At 47.3% G+C, this 22,224-nt stretch overlaps 1 protein-coding gene across 1 annotated transcript in view; it reads left to right on the top strand.

Moving 5' to 3' along the window:
* Positions 1 to 22,224, top strand: part of LOC119396546 (potassium voltage-gated channel protein Shal) — a 197,061-nt gene that overhangs the window by 163,458 nt on the left and 11,379 nt on the right. Inside the window, exons 2-4 of the mRNA XM_049417133.1 lie at positions 8,087 to 8,249; positions 9,270 to 9,452; positions 13,081 to 13,236. Coding sequence (XP_049273090.1) covers positions 8,087 to 8,249; positions 9,270 to 9,452; positions 13,081 to 13,236 — 502 coding nt within the window. The remainder of the gene's footprint in view (positions 1 to 8,086; positions 8,250 to 9,269; positions 9,453 to 13,080; positions 13,237 to 22,224) is intronic.

The raw sequence follows: 22,224 nt of genomic DNA, 5'->3' as shown, positions 1-22,224 counted from the left end.
ACGAAAGTTTAATGCCAAACTCGCATTTCTGTGGTCGCAGGATGCGTTTTCTTTTTGCGGGGCCGTTGTAGACGCTGACGAACGCTGGAAAGAACGTGAAAAGACGCCATGCCATTCCCTCCCGAAAATAGCGTTCTAGGGGCGGACGCAACCTACAATAGAAATTTGCACTTACGCATCGCTTATGGTACATTCGGGTGTAGGAAAAAACGTCCCCGGAATATACGTCCCCGGAAGATACGTCCCCTGAATAAACGTCCCCGGAAGAAACGTCCCCGGTGGCATGGCTCTCTAGGAAAAAAAGTCCCCAAGTGAAAAATTTACCGAAAAACGAATCCTGTGCGAACTCACTTGACAAAACACTGCATTCTTTATTCGACCTTTCGCAAATTTTCGGCCACATTGTGTTCGAAAAAGAATGAATGTAATACCGAATCGTATGTAAAATAGCCCTCAGGAAATCTTCAATTTTCGTAGTCCCGGCAGTATAGTCCTCACACAGGTTGCGAACACAATGCTGCATGGCCATGACCGCTGATTTGCGCTTCTTCTGTGGGAGTGCACCGACTGGAGACTGGGTCATCTTTCTTTTTATTGTTACGGTGGCTTCTTCCGAGCGCAAGGCGCCAGACCCTTACAAAAATACATTTAGAGACTCTATAGACTAAACACATTTTTAGACCATCTATAGACTGTCTAAATCTGTTTTTGTAAGGGGAGGCCCTCCACACTGTTGGGCGGCTGTGGTGCGCGATGCTTCCCAGCCTTCTGTTCCAGGCCTCCGCATGATTTTTCGTCCTGTGTCCTCCATCAACAGTGGCCGAGTAGGCGTTCCACATAGCAGTAAACTTGAATTTCATTGAACTGCAATCTTCGCGCGGATCTTTCTTTTCTTTTTTTTTGCAGATAGAAATGAACACTTGGCGACTTAAAGGCGCAACGTTTGAGGGCCCCCGTATGGGGACGTTTTTTCCGACAATGCAAATGGGGACATTTTTTCCAGGGACATTTTTTCCGGGGACGTTTATTCAGGGGACGTTTCTTCCGGGGATATTTATTCCGGGGACGTTTTTTCCGGAATCCGGTATATTCGGGTGCTCGTCGTTTGAGAGCGCTCTGACCGTGTTTTGAACGTGGTGAATTCAAGAGCTTTAAAGATCTACAACGAGAACAAGCAAATCGTGTTCCTACTTCCTTATCATACATTGGCACGCTTATTTTAGTAGTGACGCTTAGTTGCTCTTTTAACAACGAAGATCTTTAAGCTATCGGTAACTTGTGCTCCGTCGTGCAAAGCTCCTGAAGTGGGTATGCGCCACTACTGTGTACAGCAGGTGCGAGTGTAAACGAAAACGAACGCGTGAAACAGAGATAAAGATATAGATAAAAAGGAAGAGAGTAAATAGAGAGAAATAAAGACACAGAGAGATAGAAAGCGATAGAAAGGCAGAGCATACAGATAAAAATAAAGAGAAAGAAGACGTACAAAGATAGAAAGACAGAAAAACAGAAGGAGAGAGAAAAAAGCCAGAGCTAAATAGAGTGAGAAAGAGAGAAATAGAAAGAAACAGGTACAATAAATAGATACAGGAAGAGAAAAATAGAAAGAGAAAAATAAAGAGGAACAAGGAACGCCGCCCAGCTCCGGTCTTTCTTCAGCCTTGGCATCACTATAGTCGGATACAGCTTAAGAAGTCAGCGGCATTTCCTCCTCAAAGGCGGATGAACACAAGCCTGCACCAATGGGCGCGCACTCAGGACTGACGTCATGAGCGGGACGGCCGGTGGCTCCGCCTTCGGAGAACATCGGCGCGTGCATGAGCGGGACTATTTCTTTAGTCGCGGAGGCGATCGACTGTCGCGCTTCCGTCGTCCGGGCGGGGCCTCTCCTGCCTTCTTAAGTTATATCCGACTATAGTGCGAAGCTGCCTTCTTTTCTACATAGTTTCTTCAGAGCCTTCAGAGCACTCTGAGGCAACCACCCGAATATACCATTAGACAAAGGAGGTTCTGCGAGGATTTTTTTTTTCTTTACGGCTAAGAACTCTTTGTGACCCAGTCGACGACGTCAAAATCTGTGACATCGCAGTGAATTGGCGCGGCAACTTCAACGCGGCTTCGACACCTGCATTTTATTTTTGCGCGTTTTCTCACCTGCGATGTGCCTTCTTGCGCCATGGGTTGTGCCTTTGGTAATCTGAAAGGGCAATTTACTAACGGGAGGACAGTAATTTATTCTTTAACGTCCCTTTCAACTGTTCAGTTTCGGGCTTGTTGGCGTGAACGTGGCCTCCACGATTGGCTCCGGCTGCACGCCGCTGCTGGAGCAAATTGTCATGGAAATTGACCAAAAAATAAAAGGAAAGAAAAATAGCCTAGACAAGTCGATCTGAGTGCTAATCCTCAAGTGTGGGAACGAGGCAGGCCCGCAGGTATGCCACGTAGCATCCGAACGCCAAGTGCTTGGCAGCTTGTTGAAACAGTAAGACGCGAACGATTTTTCAGTATGGCGTGCTTTAAACAAGGACATATATCTTTCTGATGCTCACTGCGTGTCCCAGCTGCTTCTACGATCAAAAAAGATGCACGGGATTTCATCGTAGTACATGTGCTGTAAATGAAGTGTACACGGGTTCGTGCATGAATGATCAACTTTTATTAAAATAGTTTCTAAGTGCTTTCGTGAGTTTTCAAAAGTAATAGTAACGTAATGTCATTACTTTCGACCACCTGTAATTTGTAATACAACTTTAATACTGAAAGAAGGTAGTAGGCGTACAGACATGAACGCAAGAGAAGAAGACAGCACACCCGCCACGGTCGTCTAGTGGTTACGATGCTCGACTGCTGACCCGCAGGTCGCGGGATCGGATCCCGGCCGCGGCGGCCGTATTTTCAAAGCAGGCGAAAATGCTTGAGGCCCGTGTGCTTAGATTTTGATGCACGTTAAAGAACCCCGGGTGGTCGAAATTTCCTGAGCCCTCTACTATGGCGTTCCTCATTATTATATCGTGGTTTTGGGACATTAAACCGCAAGAATTACAACTGTGCCTTCTCGCCTACCATCTTTTATCATGAATCCTTGACAACTAGCTCAACTTTCTGTTGTTCTAATTTTAATGCGTTAAATAAATTCCAGGAAAGTAATTAGTAATGTAATTTAATTACTTTTAGGGGTAATTTTTCCAGCGCTGAGGTATTGATACGTATCCATTGGTTAGCATTCCTTTTGTCCTTCTGTTACGTGTAAAGAGCATGCCAGTCTTTTTTTTTATTGCTGTTCACGTGACGATTGCGGCGTGCATGTGCTACGTTCTCAAGTATACTTCATTTGTTAGTCAGCATCGTCCTGGCTGTGTGCAGTAGATCACGTGACTCGCTCTAGCCTTGCTGTTTTTCTAGGATGTGTAAGAAAGCTAACTTTTGCTTTCTTCTTTTCTTTCTTTCTTTCTTTCTTTCTTTGGGGAGCATATTTTTGTCCCCGCAACGCGGAGGAGTTTCCCGGAGAAAGACAGCATGCGTACTGAAATTTTATTCGATATTTCTGATTTTTACAGCATAGCTTTGTGTCAAAGTAGACCGCAGATTTCCGCACTTCGAGAGTAATATAGATGAACGAGCTTTTTTTCTTTTCCCTTTTTTTTCATACGCGTCCATCGTTGAGTCTTCGGTTGCCTCGTGACAGCCAAACTGGGTGAAGACAAATGTTTCCGTCCATAAGTTTGGAAGAGAGCAAGGAAAAAAAAATGGCCGTGCTCGAATCCTATTACAGTAGAGAAGACAGAGAAAAAGAAGGCGTGTGAGAGAGAGAGAGAGAGGGGGGGGGGGGGAGGGAGGGAGAGATAGCGGAGAGGATTGGACAGGGACGGCGTTGCATGTTTCGTGCATAAATAAAAGGAAACGTGCTGAAAGACGGAAGCGCTGGCAAGCTTCGCAGAAAGTGTCACTCGGTCTTTCTTGAATTACGGTGCGTTCTCTGGGGTGAGAAGTGCGCTGGTTTGGCACGTACGTCGACGTCGTCCTTTTTTTTTCTTCTTTTTGATGTATGAAGAAGCGAACACGGTGGAGGCGTATTTTCGACCCCCGTTTTTTTCTCATCCCAACGGCGTTAACGAGTCCAAACCGCGAAAACAAGAGTCGTGCGATAAGAACAGCATTTCCTATTTCGACCGGACCACGGCCATTTGAATTTGGCAAACACATGCAACCAGAAAAGCGTACAGTCCCACTCATGCAGACGTTCACACAGTGTTGTATTTCACGATCAGTTCATCTTCTGGGCTAGTCCTCACCTAACTGACTCGGCTCTCCGAAGAAGCTAGCTTTTTGGTAGTTGCGTGCTGAAAATCTGTACCAAATAATTTGAGAGGGTTATAATGGTCTTCGCCGGCATTTCCTTTGAATCGACCTAGCCTGTGACTTATAATCAAGTGTTACTTCATGTTATGCAGTCTACCATTCTGGCCATTATTTTTTTTTGACACCAAAGTGTTTTATGTCGGGCTCAACCAAGAACTTACCGACGTTGCTTCCGTCACGGAAATGACGTCAGGCCAAGCTAGTTTCGTGGCATCCGTGTGAAACGACTCCTTATTAACTTCCTCTTTTCAGTTCCGATCACTTCTGATTTCTACTTCCGTTTTCTTATTCAACTAATGGATTTCTTTTAACTTGTCGTTATGAAATAGACATGGAGCAAATTTGAGCATCTGCAATATCCTGCGGAACAGCAGCTACTTCTACAAAAGACACGTTTCACTTGTTATGGTTGGTTAATGTGAAAGATGGATCATCCATTTTTGTTCATGTTAGCATCTATTTCTGTAATATACTGTTACCTTCGCCTGTAACGACCCTTGTTATACTAAGTTCTTCCCTGGTTCTTATTCACCGATACTCTAAACATCTCTTCCCTATCTCAAGCGCTGACCAGTCAATACCTTCATCTACATTGTAACACAGGGCCTATGAAAGATGGACGCCTTCAACGTGTCTTGTCGGGTGAATATTCTGGTACTTCATTACAATGCCCAGAGTACTGTTTCGGAATTTTTATTGCGGTAGCTCGAGGTCGCCCTCCTGGTGCTGCGTAAGAACTTCGGGAGAGTTTCTGCTTACCCGAAGCATCTGAAGCACACTCGTTCTGGTTGTGGCGCCATACCGAACCTTTCCTTAGCCCTGCCGCCACCGAGACTTCTTTCTCGACGCAGTGTTATGACCGAAAACTTCAGTAACCCTAACTACGCGGGCCTGCGCACGACCCGTCTGGGCCCTTAGGTGAAAGAATAGAAAGAAAAAAATGCGTGGCCAGCAGCCACGGTCCTGGAATGGGCCGCTCGATACCTGCAGGACCCCGCTGCGTCGTTGTAGAGCTCGAGCGTGCGTAGCCGCAATTGGACGCGCAGTTGCGGCTCAAGCTGGCGCGACCTTGGTGAGGTGGAGGCGGGTCGGGGGGAGGGAGGGAGGGCAGTTGGCCGGTCCCTCTAACAGCGGCAGCACGGGCAGGCTGTTCGCTTTCCAGCAACGGGCTCTCTCGTCGTCGCCGGGCCTCTGGCGTTGGATCGATCTTTTTGAACGCTCGATGCCCGAGGGGGGGAAGGGCGGGGGGGCGCACGGTCCGCGCAGCACCCCCCCCCCCTTCCCCTCTTACCACCGGTCGCCCTGCCGCGCAGGCGGCAAAGAAGGGCGCGCGCTCCTGCCGGCGACTGTATACGAGGGGCCACTTCAAGAGAGCCCCTGCAGGACCATATACTCTTCCGCTCGTCTTCGCTGCTTTGCCGAGAAGCGGCGTTGCCGGGAGTCACGGCGGACGGGACCTCAGCATTCCCCACCCCTTCTTTCAGCGAGAGAGCTTACGGCGTCTAGGTTTTCGCTGGGGCTATTCTTGATCAGTGCTAACAGTACGGGTCGTTCCGTCCTTTCTTTCTGTTCCTGTCTTTCCTTTATTTCTTTCTTGCCCGCAGGACGGCGGCTCGGTTTGCAAGAACGGTGGCGGCGTTTCCGTCTTTCGTATATTATTTTTTGTTTTTCCTCTTCGTCAGACGGAGTGGGTAGGAAAAGTGCGAGTGTCAACTGAGCTCGGTGGGCCCGTTTGCCGCTTGACTGCTGCTTTAGGTGCTGTGTAAGCGTTGCTTTACCGCGGGCGCGTCATAACCACTCCCCGACGGTCGTATAAAGAAAGCCCTCGGAAGCCCAGAATTATGATACGGCTTAAGGCTCCGCAAAGCAACATATAGATAAAGAAAAAAAAACGCCCACCCATCGTGATGACTCGGCATCTGGTGTTCGCTTAGGACACCTGTATGTTTAAGCTGCCCAACTATCGCTACCCGATGCGTTGCCTTAGTCGAAGTGTATTGTTGGCCCCGCCACGGTGGTCTAGTGGTTATGGCACTCGACTGCTGACCCGAAGGTCGCGGGATCGAATCCCGGCCGCGGCGGCTGCATTTTCGGTGGAGGCGAAAATGTTTGAGGCCCGTGTACTTAGATTTACGTGCACGTTAAAGAACCCCAGGTGGTCGAAATTTCCGGAGCCCTCCACTACGGCGTCTCTCATAATCATATGGTGGTTTTGGGACGTTAAACCCCAGATATTATTCTTAGTGTATTGTTGAGCAATTGAATGGGCCGCGCATCAGAATCCCGCGAAGAGCGGCAGCATTATCATATTGGATGAACGAAAAAGCAAACAGAAGACGGAAAGACATGCCCATGTACTTACATTAAGGCACTACATATTAAAGAACCCCAAGTTACCCGGCCGGTTTATGTCGTGTGTGTGTGTGTGTGTGGGGGGGGGGGGGGTATAATTTGGAGGATAGAAATCTCGGCTACGCCTGTGGAAAACCTATGGGACAACTATGGAACATTAAATTTGCGAATAGCAACCCAACTTGGGGAAACCAATTTGCTTTCTGTTATCGTAGTGCCTGCGTGAGCAAAGGGATTTCCTTGTGATAAATGTACGACCGAGGTGTAGCTGACAGCACAGCTCCGGCGCAATCTACGCATTTCGCTCTTCCCGAAAGTCTTAGCTTGGCCATGAATCATTCAAAGTTTGGGGATTAGTACCAGGTTGCCGGAGCGATGGACGGCATGTATGTATGTATGTATGTATGTATGTATGTATGTATGTATGGACGGATGGGAAAGGCAGGGAGGTTGGCAGTGGCATCTTGTGGTGTTTTGTCTAACTACAATGTGTTCTAAAAGACATTTCGTGCAGTGTCAGTGTTTCTGTCGAAGTAAAATCATAAATATGCGGCTAATAAACCATTATCTCAATGGCCACCTTCGCACTGGTATAGTAACAAAGAACATCTACGTCACGGCAGTATTAGTTGTGCATGTTTCTTGTTCGAGTCTGCATCATAAGGCACAGGGGTTTCCCCAGGACTGGAAGTTAGGAAGTGCCTATAAACGTCAATTTTTGTTTTTTTGTTCTTTTTTGTCTCGACGTGGTTGCACAGGACTACCAACCTTTGTGACTCTGGCACTCATGGCAGAAATTGCGACAAATTGTTATATCACTTTATGCAAGAAATTAAGCCGTACTTATAAACGTACAAAACTGGATAACATGAGATAACGTGTATTTGAAATTAAATTTACGACTGTTACACCCAACAATTAGTCGAATACGTACGAGCACAGGCGCCGCCCACATCTTATTCAGGCTCTATTAAACAAAATTTTCAATCGCAAGACAAGAAGAGATAAGAAATATTAGAGAAGGAAAGGTAGGGAGGTTAACCAGTTTAGAAAAACCGATTTGCTACCCTACGCATGGAAACAGGATGTGTGAGATTTAAAGATTGAGAGGAAAGAGAGAGAGAAAGTTAGCACCTGACAAAGATTGTTACAAATTAAAGGGGTACCTTCAGAAAAACAAGGAGGAGGGCGGGAGAGGGTTTACACCACCCTTAGGTGGTGTGTAGGGAAATCTCTGATCAGACCACCGTCTTTGCTGCTGTATATTTTTCGGGTAACCCTGTAAACCGCAAGCGATAAAGAAGTTCACGGGCAAATGATTGCTCCTATAAAGTTTTGTTCGGACACCAATGCGGACGCTTTTGTAACCACGCAGGTACGGGGACATGGTGCCGGACACTATCACGGGCAAGATCGTCGGTGGCGTGTGTTCCCTAAGCGGAGTGCTCGTCATCGCGCTTCCAGTCCCTGTCATTGTGTCCAACTTCTCCCGCATATACCACCAGAGCCAGAGGGCTGACAAGAGGAAAGCCCAAAAGGTAGTGTCCATTGTTCTCTTCTTTCTCTCTCTGCCAACAACGCTGTCTTCCTACGCGCGATCACCAGATTGTTGTTGCGGTCCAACAGTTTTGTGCTCACCGTAACGCTATAGCCAAGAGAGCGTCTACCGTGAAAGCGTACCCTCAATAGACAACGCCTTTTGTCGATTAAAAGACTAAACACTTCATAATGCGCATTCCGATAGCTCAAAAACAAAAGCAACGTTACAAATCCTGGCTTGCCATTTAGACTCTTCAGCTATTTAAAGGAATATATAGATACAGCAAGCACGGCGGCTAGGATGTGAAAGTGAGATGTCTGAGCAATAAAGAGACATTCAGAGTAAAAATATTTCGGGCATAGAATGACAGGCTACCCTTGTGGTCTAGTATTCTTAATGCATTGAGCATGTCCTTGTTAACATGTAACCTTGCAATTACCTTTTTGCGACTTAAAAGTGTCAGACATGTGTGAGCTTACCTGGCGTCTAGTATTTATTGTGTTCATGCGTACGCGCCCATCAGCCATGCATTGACAACTTCAGAATGAACCCTTAATTACAATATTACGTTCCTAATACCCAGTCAGCAGCGTTAATTCAAAGGTATATTTGATTAACTCTTGTAATAACAGTCTACGATTCTATAAAACAGCTAGGTTTGCGAATACAGCCAGTTAACTTTTTTATTAAATGCGTTCGGCAACGTAAGCGGGGTGAAGGAGGTCCTTGGCGCAGTCTCCGATTCTCAATAGACGCTGGCCCTTTTGTACCAACCCACCTTTTTCATACGGCTGTGCTGTTCTCTGCCGTCTTGGTAGGGTGTTGGTATGGTCAGGGACAACCGGTACTGCCAGAACGAAAGCCTCCGAGATTAAGAGGCGTTTCGCGACTTTTCCGCTAGGGGAAGGCCTCATGCGCCGTGGCATTGTGAAAAAGGCGGATTGAGCACACCGTTCCGTCATCGTGTGGTCTTGTTCAATGTTTCCGAGCTTGCGGGTGTGTTTTGTGCGCATTGCAGAAAGCCCGGATGGCGCGAATCCGCATCGCCAAGGCGACTAGCGGTGCGGCGTTTGTGAGCAAGAAGAAAGCGGTAGAAGCGCGTCTGGCGGCCCAGGAGAGCGGCCAGGATCTGGACGACAGTCCCGAGGACATCTTCGAGCTGCAACACCACCACCTCCTCAGGTGTCTAGAAAAGACCACGGTACGCATACTTTGACACATTTGCCAGGGTTGTACCCAGCGTAGGGATTGACTCGGTGGCTATGTGACCTGCACTAGAGTTCTTATTTGGGCCGGCTGGTACACGTCCATAGAAAACGAGATACAGCGCGAACAACAGGGTGCAGGCGGACTAAGCTTTCACTTACAGGCTACTTGTAAGCAAGCTCGGAGTCAGTCTTTGTCCTGTTGTTCGCGTTGTCTCTTGTTGTCTATGGCTCTACGACCCCCGCGGCCACCACCATGGTCTGTTACACATTCTGGTAGGCACTCGCAGACATTATTTGTGCCTACCTACTATATGGCTGATAGGCAGACGATGCCAAATGCGCTGTACCAACTGGACAATCGTCCACTAAAAGGACAAAAAGTCCTATGACAGTGCTCCCGAGGAAACAACTTGCACAAGTCTTTATTCGCCGTTTACGAGCGAAATCTCAGCGATGCAAGAAGCATCCTAGAAGTTTGCAAGTTCCCAAGGGAACATTTGTTTTGCAAAGGATTCATACATAGAGCACAATAGTATCACAGTAATTGCTGAGCAGCTCGTTAACTAAAGGGCTTTTTTGTGGAAGGCACTTGTCTGCTGTTTTCATGCAAGGCATCGAAGCTAGTTATGAAACAAGTAAAGCTTCACTTCGCTGCAGCGACGTTATACTAACAAATCTGTTCAGCTGGAACAGATTTTCTACTGCTTCTTTTCGAGCCTGACCTCAGCTTGTTCATTTTTAGGTTAATAGTATTTTCTTCCTTTAGTTTTTCAAGAAAGCAGGAAACCCTTTCACTGTCACCGGTGTACTTAAACTGGTGCAGGGCGGTGATACATTTTTCTTACGTCGAGCGGCCGAGTATGGAATATTAGTGAGTAATAGCTAAGCGGCTCAGCGGACCAGCGGTCCCAGCGGAAGAGCGGAGAGATCAGCGGAGCGCGAGAAGAAAGGAAGAGTAATAGCTAAGCGGCCTAGCGTCGCCCCGCTCGTTGAACGTAGAACGCACATCGCGTTCCGCTGTGGAGTCAGTTGAGCGTAGCGTGAAGGTGCGTCCACTAGGTTGCGCCGTCGTTTTGCAGCCAAGCTGACCGCGTCTCGACAAGACGCGCTTGCGAAAAACGCGAAATATATGCAGTTCTCTGCACGTCTGTGAACACGCGATCAAATGTAATCTGTACGAAAAAGATGTCAAAGTAGCACCTATACTTTCTCAAGTTTCTTGTGTCTTCTTGTCTCCAATTTGGAAATAAAAGGTCAACACGAGCTTTAGGTCATCTCCACTTTAGGTCATCTCCAAATGCCCTCGTCTTCAGAGGTCTTCTTATGATGAAAATCAGCGCCGGGACTTTTTCGCCTGGAGCAGAGCGAGCGCTATGTTGGCGGGTATCGCCGACAACATGCCGCTGCCGCTTGTGTTGGGGGTAGCCCTCTTGTCTCGCGAAAACGCTGGTCCGCTGGCCACGCTCCGCTGAGCAGAGGATACCAGCGGCTGAGCGGTCCGCTCCGTAAAAACGCTGATGGCCCCAGCGTGCCGCGCATGCGCAGTTGGCATCTCCGCTCGTGCGCTGGGCCCGCTGGCCCGCTGAGGCGCTTAGCTATTACTCTCTATTAAAGACGCATAATCGTGTCTACCGAGTAAGCATGTTCTGAAAGCACCGCCGTCCGCTCGGGCCTACGGTTACCGTCATTTTAGTATCCAGGTGGCTACCCTCGTGCAAACAAAACCATTTTTTTATGGCTGTAGTAGCGAAGCTTCGCGGACACACATTAAGGAAATTGAGAGCTTGCCACGTTCGCGCACACGCCTGACCGCGTGCATGTGCCCACGCGCTAACCTTCGCTGCTACGGCGGTTGCCCCTGACCACGCGGCGCTTTCTAATTTGCAGATCACGGCACGTCAGTGCAGATTGTACAAACCAGCCCGTCCTTGTTTTCTTTGCTTTGGGTCTAATGTTTACCTCTTGCGCGCAGCCTTGTATTGATTCTGTCACTCTAGACTAGTACATAACACTAGGTAATGTCCTACGCAGCATTAAATTACCATTCAAAGTTCGCTTGCTCTCCTTAAATTCGAATGAAACAGAAACAATGAACGAAACAGTTCCTAATCTATAGTCCTTTCTTTCCAACTCCTGCACGTTTCTGTCTACTTCTCGTGGTTAACATGCTTTGTATGTGTTATTCACTTTCTGTGAGTGTCTTCTTTTACTAATTGTTGAGCACATTACTTTAGTTCTCCTAACCCCACTTTCGGGGAGACACATATCGGTTGGTCTTCACCATAATGATACATGGAATACCAAAGTATATTTGTAGTTATTGTTGCCATGGCTATACGCATTGGCGTGCGCAATGTACACCATTAGAGGAGCCAAGTTTCGCCGAGGTGCCAGCCTCCCGGCCGGCCTTTGGTCCCCGGCTTTTCGGGAGTCAAGGTGGGGAGTAGACAGTTCCTCGAATGCAACGTCTGGGTTCCTCGGCTGCCGTTATCGTCAAAAACATGCATAGTCATAGCCTTGCACTTAAGCAATGACGGTACAGGTGCTACTGAGTGAAGGTATAGGGCAGACTTGGCGCGCGAAGACTTCGAAAGACTTAGCGCGCTGGGGGGAGGCAGGAAGTTAGATGGGCAGATGAAATGAAGAGGTTTGCGGCGCTAACGTGGTAGCAGCAAGCACGGGACCGGGTTGATTTGAGAAACATTGAGGAGGCCGTTACTCCGCAGTGGGCTTAGTCAGGTTGATGATGTTGATGATGGCGCCTCCCTTAGAAAAAATAGCGTGGTGGGGGGGGGGGGGGGGGCGAACCCTTCTTCCTTGTGCCCACGCCTATGGCTATGCGGTAGCACTGTCAAGTAACGTGTGCTGCTGTCGATATCCTTCTTTTTTAGATGCGAAGTAGCTTAAGGCGGAGCTCAATCCGGTGGTGGTGGTGTGCGGCGTGACCACCCTTACTGCGCATGCGCATACCCTCTCCACACACCTCCTCTCCGCTCACCCTCTCCCCTTCCGCTCTCCACATTCCCTCTCCCCTTCCCCTCTCCACTTTCCCTCTCTCCTCTCCCTTTCCACTCTTCCTCTGAAACGCGGGCTAGACATGCCGGAATTCTCTCCTGCGCAACGCCGCGATGAGCTCGAGCGCATGCGCGTCCCCTCCCCTTCTCTCTCCTCTCCTACGCTGCCCCCCTCTCGCCCGCCTGTCGACCGCGTTCCCCGCTCGCCCTGTGAGAATTAACGGCCAGGCTAGATGGAAGATACGACGCGCGTAGCGTCCCTCTTCGCGTTCCACGACGCGAGATCGGTAGCATGCCCAACGAACGCCAACGGAACGCGATCGTGCAAGTGCTCCGGCTTCGCATCGCCTCATGGTCCCCTTTAGCGGGAGATGGTGTAATTTTTGTACGTGTGTATGTGTTTTGTTGTCGCTAAAGAGGGGAGACGTCCAGGGGAAGATGGAAGTTTGAAGAGGTGAAAAGTTCGTGAACACGGGACGTCACTGGAGCCGACGTTCCGTGTTCACGAATTTTTCATCCGTTGTCGCTCATCAACTCTATTTGGTGACAGCCTGTGTAAAGTGCAATAACCTTGACGCCGTTATGCTTTGCGCCGAAATGCCGACAGGACCGGGAGTTCGTGGAGCTCGAGGTGCCCTACAACGGGCAACCGAACCGTCCATCTTCGACACCGCCGCTGTCGCCAGTACCGTCCGTGGGCTCGGAGGACAAGTCGCTGCTCCAGTCCTGCTGCGGCCGGAGGTGCTCCAAGAAGAAGTACCAGGTCAGAGCCCACTCAGTGCCCCAGTCCTCCTGCGCACCGCTCGTCGCACCTCTGCAGACTCGCCCCATCCCCGACGACGGCTCCCAACACGATCTGCCACTCCCTGCAACGCAGAAGCGCATATTTTTCCTGGGCGAATCTTAGGCCCGGGAGAACACACTCTTACATTCCATGCCTGCTCTATATTCTGCCTGTGCACGTTCTTCTTTATACCTACCCCCGAACTTACATAGAACTGAGCCCCGTCGAGTACGTTACACACCCGCATGCTTTTCCCGGTTGCGTCGGTCTACACCCTTCAGCTCAGTTCATACTGTCCCACTGACTACGAGGTGTGCCGGTTACGAGCAACACCTCCTCTGCTGGCCGACAAATGCACCGAAACAAACAAACTCCCGCGCGTTTTCAAAGTGCGGCTCGCACAGCATGTGCTGCCATCCCCGCGACTTACTTGTACCGTGTACCTCACTTTTCAGTACCACATCGACGTCGCTTCGGAGTGAGAGCAAGGATATCGCATCATCTCATCCGCTGTTCGTCCTGTTGTGAATGGGCTACACGACACAAGCCACCGGCGGTGCTTTGTACATCAGCAGCCGGTTGCGTTCTTTTGCTGCCTACGAAGATTCTGTAGTGATTGCTGCACGTTGCGGGAAGATTATCGCTAGATCACTGCGACCGCGATCGGAGCCGAGACGAAAAGTCGTCACCGAAGACTTGCCACGAAGTTTTGGTCGCACTAGCGTCTGCGCTTGTTGTGTAGTGGCGATCATAATTCCTAACTGTTTCACCGGACCTCCCCCATTAAGGCGGCAAACGACGAAAATGCCTATTCGATGCACCAAAGCCAGAGAGATTGCATGCTTTCACATTTCGCGTAGCGAGAATAGCCGATTCGTTTTCTGAGAGCTCTCCGCGGAACCTTCTATTGACATAAGAAGAAAAAAATTTTCTTTTTGTGTTTTTTTTTACATACACGTGTTAGGCTCTATATTTCTAACAAATTTTCTGCGGATATGAAAAGTGTACGCTGCCTTTTTTCTCTATACTTTTACCGCTGCTTCTGATCTGTTCCACCATCCTGACAACCCGTCACACGCAAGATCATTTTATGCGATCCATCTTTATTTGGATGCGCGCCAGTAACACACATACATAGACAGAAGAAGTATCTGCTACATCAATTTTTGTTCATGCACTCACTGGCCTATTTTTGCCTTTGGCTCGGCACGCAAAAAAAGCGAAGTTTTAACCTCACTTTGAGAAGTAAGAACACATGCGTTTAGGCGGCTTTAGGTAGCTGATGCACAGCGTTAGCGATTATGGCTGGGTATCGCTGTGAGTGGAAGTGAATGTGTGAGTGACAGCGAAGGCCCAGATAGTTCTCGTCATGGGCGTGTGTAGGTAACTATTCTCTCTGTCCGTACAATCACGTCGCATCAAAGTCCCCCGTCAAACGAAACAAGGCGCCGCCTTTGCAGTTCGTACATTTAGCCGAGCCCAGGCGCATCGAAATAAGACTGTCCTCGCAGACATTGCGGGCTAACTAACGAGTTTGATGTCATGACCGTCAGGCTGTTCCATCCTCCAGTGCCGTCGACCAACGCCCTCTTGCGGAGGCTATCAGTGCAGCATATAGCGCAGTACTGCAAGTAGCTCAGAAGCTGTCAAAGTCACTAGTAGGTTTAGTGATCCCAGCCAATTATGTGTGACGCCGCTGTTAGGTTCAACGTGCGAAGAGAGACTGGCGCGTTGTCTTAGGCGTGTTTATCGAATTGTCAAAATAGCTAAGAAGCTGTCTGAGCTTCTTGAACATCAGCAGACAGGAGATGAAGTCAGAACCGGTGTGGGGTCGTCGTAATAGGATGCGTTCATCCAGACAATGCGTCGATTTTGATTGTGAACGTGCGAACTGCCAATATTTAGGCGACGCGAGCCATCCAGGTCGCTCGGACGCTCTATTCAAATGACCCACCCACTATCTAAAAAAAAACGCGTTGTTTTACAGAGCATAGTTCTGTACATTCGAGGCGAGACTGTCTCGTACAAGTTCACTACAGTATTCATACAGTATTCGGAATACTATTCCAGCCACTTCTTAGAAAACCAAATATAGTTAAATATATATGCATACAGTGCCGGAATTTTTGCACGCTTTTCTTATCGAAATACCTTAAAATGTGTCATAAAAGAACACACACATTTTAGCTATGGATCTGGTAGTGAATCACGCCGGAGTCTTTCAACTTTTGAGGCAGTGTCTAAGCGAGTTAGCCAGTAATGAACATTAGGACTTGGTAGCGCGACAAACAAGGGCAAAGCAAGAAGCGCAAAAAGCATTTTATAATGTTATTTTGCCTCGTTTTTATGCCGTCTCGCATATATACTTGTTTCTTACTTCGTCGATGCACTAATTATGTGCAATAAGAATGTTATTACCCACATGATGCCAGACGGTAAGACTGGATCAGAGCGCGCTGTACGCAGTTTCATTAGTGCCTACTTCTTATAAGCTTGCACCTAGCAGGCCCTGCGAAAGTGCATACGGGTACCAAACAGATGCCGCTTTCACTCCAGAGCTTAGGAGGATAGGTTATTCTTGGAATTCTTCGCCGCCGTAACTTTGATTAGAACAGAGAATTGCTTCGTGTAAGACTTTTGGGAATAGAATAATAATTGACACGCAGGCTGCGTTTTTGTGTAAAGACGACATAGATGTCGTAGCTTACGACACAACATATAGGTCAGTGAGGCGAATGTGCTATAGTTTGCAACCTGCAAATGAGTTCTCATTTGGTAGAGCGATCGCCCCGGAAATGCGTTGGTCCCGGGTTCCATCCCCGGACCAGGACGAATTTTTCTTCAACTAGAAGCTTTCCTTTCTGAGAAATCCGTATGGATTTCCTTGTGGCTTTGTGCTACAAACGGGTGATTGTCAATAATCCCTCTCATAAGTTGCTGCCTGTGCGCTGTGGCCTGCACTCGCACCTCAGTGCAGTCGGGAGACGGGTAGCCAACTTCGCGATGTTGGTTGTGATTAGCTTACGTAGTGCGGTATTTTGCTTAGTGAACGCACTCGAGGTTACGATGTAACGGCCGATGGTGTTTTTCTGTTTCGCTTCCATGCCGTCTTTCAACCACACACATTCTATTCGCTGGACAGAGCACACGCTTCATAGCCAAGCTGCGTGTATTCTTTGCATTAATCTACGGGTGCAGTTATTTGGTCGTACGCATACGGTATACAATGCATTGTAATTCCAGTATTAATATTGTATCGAGGACTAAGCTAAAGTTAACTCAGTTTTAGGGTACTCCAATGGCGGCTCCTCTAATGCCTGTATATAGGCTTGCAGCCTTGTACACGCTATCACTGCCTTATTTTGTATCAATACGTGCGCCGCCGTGATCGATGTTGAGAACTTCGAAGTTTACATGTTGTAACGGCAAATAAGACGAGAGTTTCTAAGCCCGGAAAACAAGACGTAAAAATAGGCAATCGGTGGCAATCTAAAATTTCCGCATTTTGATGCGGACTCCGAATAACATGATGAGATTTTTTTTAATGCTTTAATACGTCTGTCAGACCACGTCAGGCACATTTAAGAGCATCACGTGCACAAACACAGACTGAGGCAATTGCGAATGTACCGTGAAAACAGAAGTGATTGGTGCTTGCTTGTTTGCAAGCACTTGAAGGTGTCTCATTCATGAATAAAGATAACTAAGTAATTAAGACTCGCGACTAAACTTTTACGTTTTAGAAACGCGAGCTAAATTAGAATCGTCGGTGCATGGATGGTGCTAATGAGTTCGCCTACGTGCGGAACACAGAGCATGTCATATCTTTGAAAAGTCCGACATACACCGTATGCTACAGCTTTTTCTTTTCTTTTTTTTTTGAGTTACGTCCATAAACACAGCAAAGATATTTTTTTTAACTATTTCGCACCTGACTCTGTAAACGAACGACACCCCGAACATTTATTCCGATTACTGCACACAAAGGCGGTTTCGCACCTGAAACGTGGCGTGCTTTGCCTTCGTCTTTGTGTCGCTGACACTGGCCGATCTCCTCGGCAGATGCAGGTACGCCGTATCCGCCTGTTTCCCGTCGGACGCCACTGGAGAACGCGCTGGATCGTCCAGCTTTGCGTGAGTAAAAAGCGCGGCCACCGCACGCGACTCTTCACACTCACCGTCACCGCCTCCTGCGGACAACACCACGGTTCTGTCACTGCTGCCTTCACGTATTCCTTCGCTACTTAGAAAGCAGTTTGCAGCCTTGAAGAAGACAAGTCAGCTTGGTCGAAACGTCCGCTCTTGCGACACTACGTGTTTAGGAATTTTTCATCTCCTCGCTGCTTAAAGGGACGTTTAAAGAGGAAGGTGATTTTTCTCGTATTCGTAAATTACGCTTTCACAATACCAACAGCGTCACCCTTGCCGCGAGAATATGCTTGGTAAGCGAGACAACGCGCAAATGCTGGTGGTGACGCCGCCTTGAGGTCCCCGCACCAATCACCATGACGTCATAGATTTTGACGGCGTCTACTAGGGCATCCTCGTTCCTAATCGGTAAAAATTAAGTACATTGTCATCTGATGGGGCCATAGTTATAACATAACCAAGTTTCAGCAAATTTCGTTTAGCCTATGTCGCCAAAATACGAAAAATATACATTGAAATCCGTCACGTCACGTGCGTAGATTTCGGCGCGAAATTTAGGAATGAAACTTCGATCTTGATTTTCTCCTTTATAAATAAACCTATGATGGTGAAATAAACATGATTAGAATTTTCAGAGTACAATTTTTTAAACCAAATTGATACATTCCTTCACTCCAGTGTCCCTTTAACTGTTCTCAACAACACCGGAGTCAAAATCTACGTATGACGACTAAATCGCTTCCATTCGCAAACACGACATCTTGTTGTACAACGTCCACTCATTTTAAATCGAATGCGTGAACACTGACGTTCCAAGAGGGCTTCCGCTAGCGAAGCACTAGGAAACACTTCCGCTAAAAATATCTTTCATAAGGGAAACGTTGCTTTGCGACGTGCGATGAGCCTCAGTCATCGTGAGAGAGAGAAGAATTATCTTTCATGCTGACCGATGAAACTTGTCTCAAAGTCTTGATGAATGTTCATTATCGACAGCTAAACTGACAAATATCACTGTGCGAATGAAGTTCGCTCAATTATGTCTATCGCCACCTGTAAAGGTCCACCAACTTGAAGAATATCCGTGTTATCACACAAATCTTCCTCAAGCTGATGTTCCAAGATAAATTTCGTGCCCTCGCACTTTGCAATGACTTACTTCATTCAACATTTGTCGAACTAACTGTTGGGTTTTAACGTCCAAAAACCGCTATATGGTTATGAGGGACGCTGTAGATGAGAGGCTCCGGAAATTTCGACCACCTGGGGCTCTTTAACGTGCACCTAAATCTAGGACTACATGGCCTCAAGCATTTTTGCCTCAATTGAAAATGCGGTCGCCGCGGCCGGGATTCGATCCCGCGACCTTCGGGTCAGCAGTCGAGCACCATAACTACTATACCACCGTGACAGGTAACATTTGTCGAAATTACACTGTAGCCAAACCCATCTTATTTGGCACTTGACTGTGATTTAGTATACAGTCACACAACTTAATTACGATTTTGAAGAGGTGACGCGTCGTAACGCTCACCGTAAAGCAGGGACGTGAGCAGCACTTCATTATAAACGTCATTTTGTTGACGAAGAGTTCGTTGTAGAGGAGTTCGACTGTACTGGTCAGAAGAAGGTAGTGCAGGAGGCAGCAGGGCAGATCCGGGCACCTGCAGGTGGTCACACTGAACGAGCTCACAAACCGAATGACATCACAATTGGGCAATTAAACTGACACCGCACATTAGAATTACGTCACTGGGCCGCACTCACAGAGACAGCACATACGAATTATGCCACCAATTCACACTCAGTCGAAGCGCATGACGTCACGAACACTCCACCACACTTGTCGGGCGCACATATGAATGACCAAACACACAGGCACGCAAAAATCCACATCCGCCGCACAAGCACCATAGCGCGGCGACTGTGTAAAAACGCAAAGGTGTCTTTAAGATCCTCTCAGCATGTTCAGGTATCAGTGAGACGGTGCCCTTAACTTTACTTGTATGAACGGTGAACGATGTGAAAGGCAAAAGTGCAGACAACTTGTGTCATCTACTCTCTTCTCCTTGCTTCTCGCGTTGTCACACAGGATCAGTGGTTGACCTTATACCATGCAGAACGCGATAGGCTTTTTCAGCTCGTCTTCTAAGTATTCGTGCATCAGTTTTGGAACTAGTTGTGTCGGGCACTCAACAAAGTCACAGACTGATTCCTCATTTCAGCTACATTTACTTCATCATCTGTCCACGACTGCTACACGCTGTTTCGCGTATTTCAACGTGGAAGATAGTTTTCGTTCATTGTACAGTGTAAACGTTTGTGCCGTCGCTGGCGCAACGTGCGCCAACATTTGTCCCATGAAAAACCGTCCACATTCTGTTTGATAAATCGCGTCAGTAGTGATCGAGCCGAGATCTCCATATGAATGTCTACCGTCCGTCACGTATTCCTGAGCTCCTTTGCGGTAACGCTACCGATAACTTGACGCGTCATCCTAGGAAATTCTACTGCTGTAATCCCCTGGTAAAAGCACGGTCGTGACTATGGTTAGGTGCACCGTATGATTCATGCGTACCATACAGAATTCGGGGAGTTGCACGCTTACAACTAAATAATACACCATTACAAATGGGTGCTTGCGAATACTCAGTGCAAAAGAAACTCTAGCGCTGAGTGATAACTGTCGAGCCCTCTTAGCTATCGTTTGACGAGATATTTAGCGTAATAAATTCGTAGCTAGTCAATAGACAGCTATCAGGTTATCAGCATTTGTTGGACAGCTAGATATAACTGCTGTAACACGAACGCTCAACGCTTTCACCAAAATGACTGCAACCTGCCTGACGCACATGTAAGTGCAACGTAGCCTTGAGACAGAAAAAAAAATCCTTGGGCGGTTCACTAGAAACGACAATCACAATGTTATTGGTAATTATGTACTTACGCTTCTAACTTTCATTGCCTTGTCCTTTCAGAAACAGCTAATATAATGGAACCATTGTATGAGGTTTACTCTCATATTGCTATATTTCTACTCAAATTATCTTCATTAGAGTTCAGTAAACATTTGAACGCCGTTAACGTGACCAACCATGAAAGCACGCGAACGTCCTTTGTGCCTGTAAAGCGTGCACCGCCGCGAGCCTTATGCACTTGCGGCTAAACAAACCTTACCGAGCGTATGGCGTCCGATGGGTTTTGTTACGTCACAGACCGCTGGCCTGTATTTCGCGTCACGCCCGTAGGTGTTACGTCAAATTTATTCTTTCCCAAAGGGTACTGACCAGTAGTAACTGCGGTTTGTTTATTGTGACGTAACTGTGTTGGTCAGGCGGAGTAACTGCCTTTAGAACGGCACGGTAACGAAGAACACTGCGTCGTTGAATGTAAATTTGATAAATTGTGCATCGGATGCCACACGTAAACCTTGTTGACATTCGAATAAAGCAGCACACTATAAATTTAAAAGAAGCATTAGCCCTCCATGTTCGACCGCACCCGTCCATTAATCCATCCATTAAGACTGCTTGTATAGTTTGCACCACTGCACAACTTTTGTGCATGTGGTTAAACAAACTTTATTCAGGCAGAAACACCAACTCTGGTGTAAGTTGTGCTTACACTACTTGATTTTAGTTATTTAACCATGAATTACGAGTGGCACTGTCGGAACCCGTTATTTTAATCTCGCTTTTCTACAGCGAAGAAAAAAACCAACGAGTGCCTGGCTTGTCAACTCGGTTGAACGAACCTAAACTGTTCAAAGAAAAAATTGATGGCCACAAGAGATCACGCTTTCTTTTGTAACTCCAATAACGGAAATTTACATCTACATTAACGAAAAAGGAAGCTAGCACTCGGTTTGACCAAGTGTAACCTTATATTTTCCTGCTAAAGACAGTACACACATAAAAAACAAGCAAAAAGAAACGGCAAGACGTTATCAGACGTCCAGATAGTAAATCGCGTGGCGAGGGTTTATAACGGCAAACAAAGAAACCATAGTACGCGGTCGCAAAGAACTTTACAAAGGCGCATACTGTCTTTCCTCACAAAACTCAAAGTGTAGTTTTCCTCGCTTAGAAATCACCACGTCAAAGGTGCTCGCTCTTGGAGTGCAAATAACCCGCCAGTTAGTAATCGCCCTATAAGCTAGAGGAAATTGAGAAATGTTTGATACAACCTTCTCGCCCGAGCTGCTTTCCGAAGAATTACCATTACGCAACATTGCATATTAGTTTAATGGCGCTATTATATGGCATGATAAACTTCATTGAGTCCAAAGGGATCGATCAGAAAGAGCGGTGACATTTATTATGTTCCTGGGCTTGGTGTAGTCCTCGTTAGCGGCGCAGGCGTTTAGAATTCAATATCTGCAGCTCGTGTGTGTGGCTTCATGTTACGAGAAATCGGACACTCACGAGCATGTAATGCTAGTTCTACTTGTTTCTAAAGAGATTACACAATGGTGACTCGGGCATTTTTATTTTTTAAAGTTTCAAAGCGAAACTTACGTATGCCAAATCCTGCTACTATTTTTCGCCAGCAGAAACAGTCGTACTCTCATTTAAAAAGTTGTGCTTCTCGAATACCAAACTTGAAATCACGCATACTAGGCCGGGCCAATACGTCACGTGGAGCTCGTTACTCTTCCGGCCTGCCTGAGAAAATCAAAAACAAAGCAAATGCAACGCATCGAGTTTAAGAGGCTGTAATCGGCTTTCAAGATAGTACGAAGGACGTCCGTGAAATCAGGGGTTGCCAATGCCACCGCACGAATTTCAATACCGTTTAAATTATTTTTCGCAATACGTTGCG

Source organism: Rhipicephalus sanguineus, chromosome 6, assembly GCF_013339695.2.
Source record: "Rhipicephalus sanguineus isolate Rsan-2018 chromosome 6, BIME_Rsan_1.4, whole genome shotgun sequence".
In the NCBI taxonomy this organism is placed as follows: Eukaryota; Metazoa; Arthropoda; class Arachnida; order Ixodida; family Ixodidae; genus Rhipicephalus; species Rhipicephalus sanguineus.
Note: the sequence above shows the minus strand (reverse complement) of the source record. Positions and strands in the feature narration are given on the sequence as shown.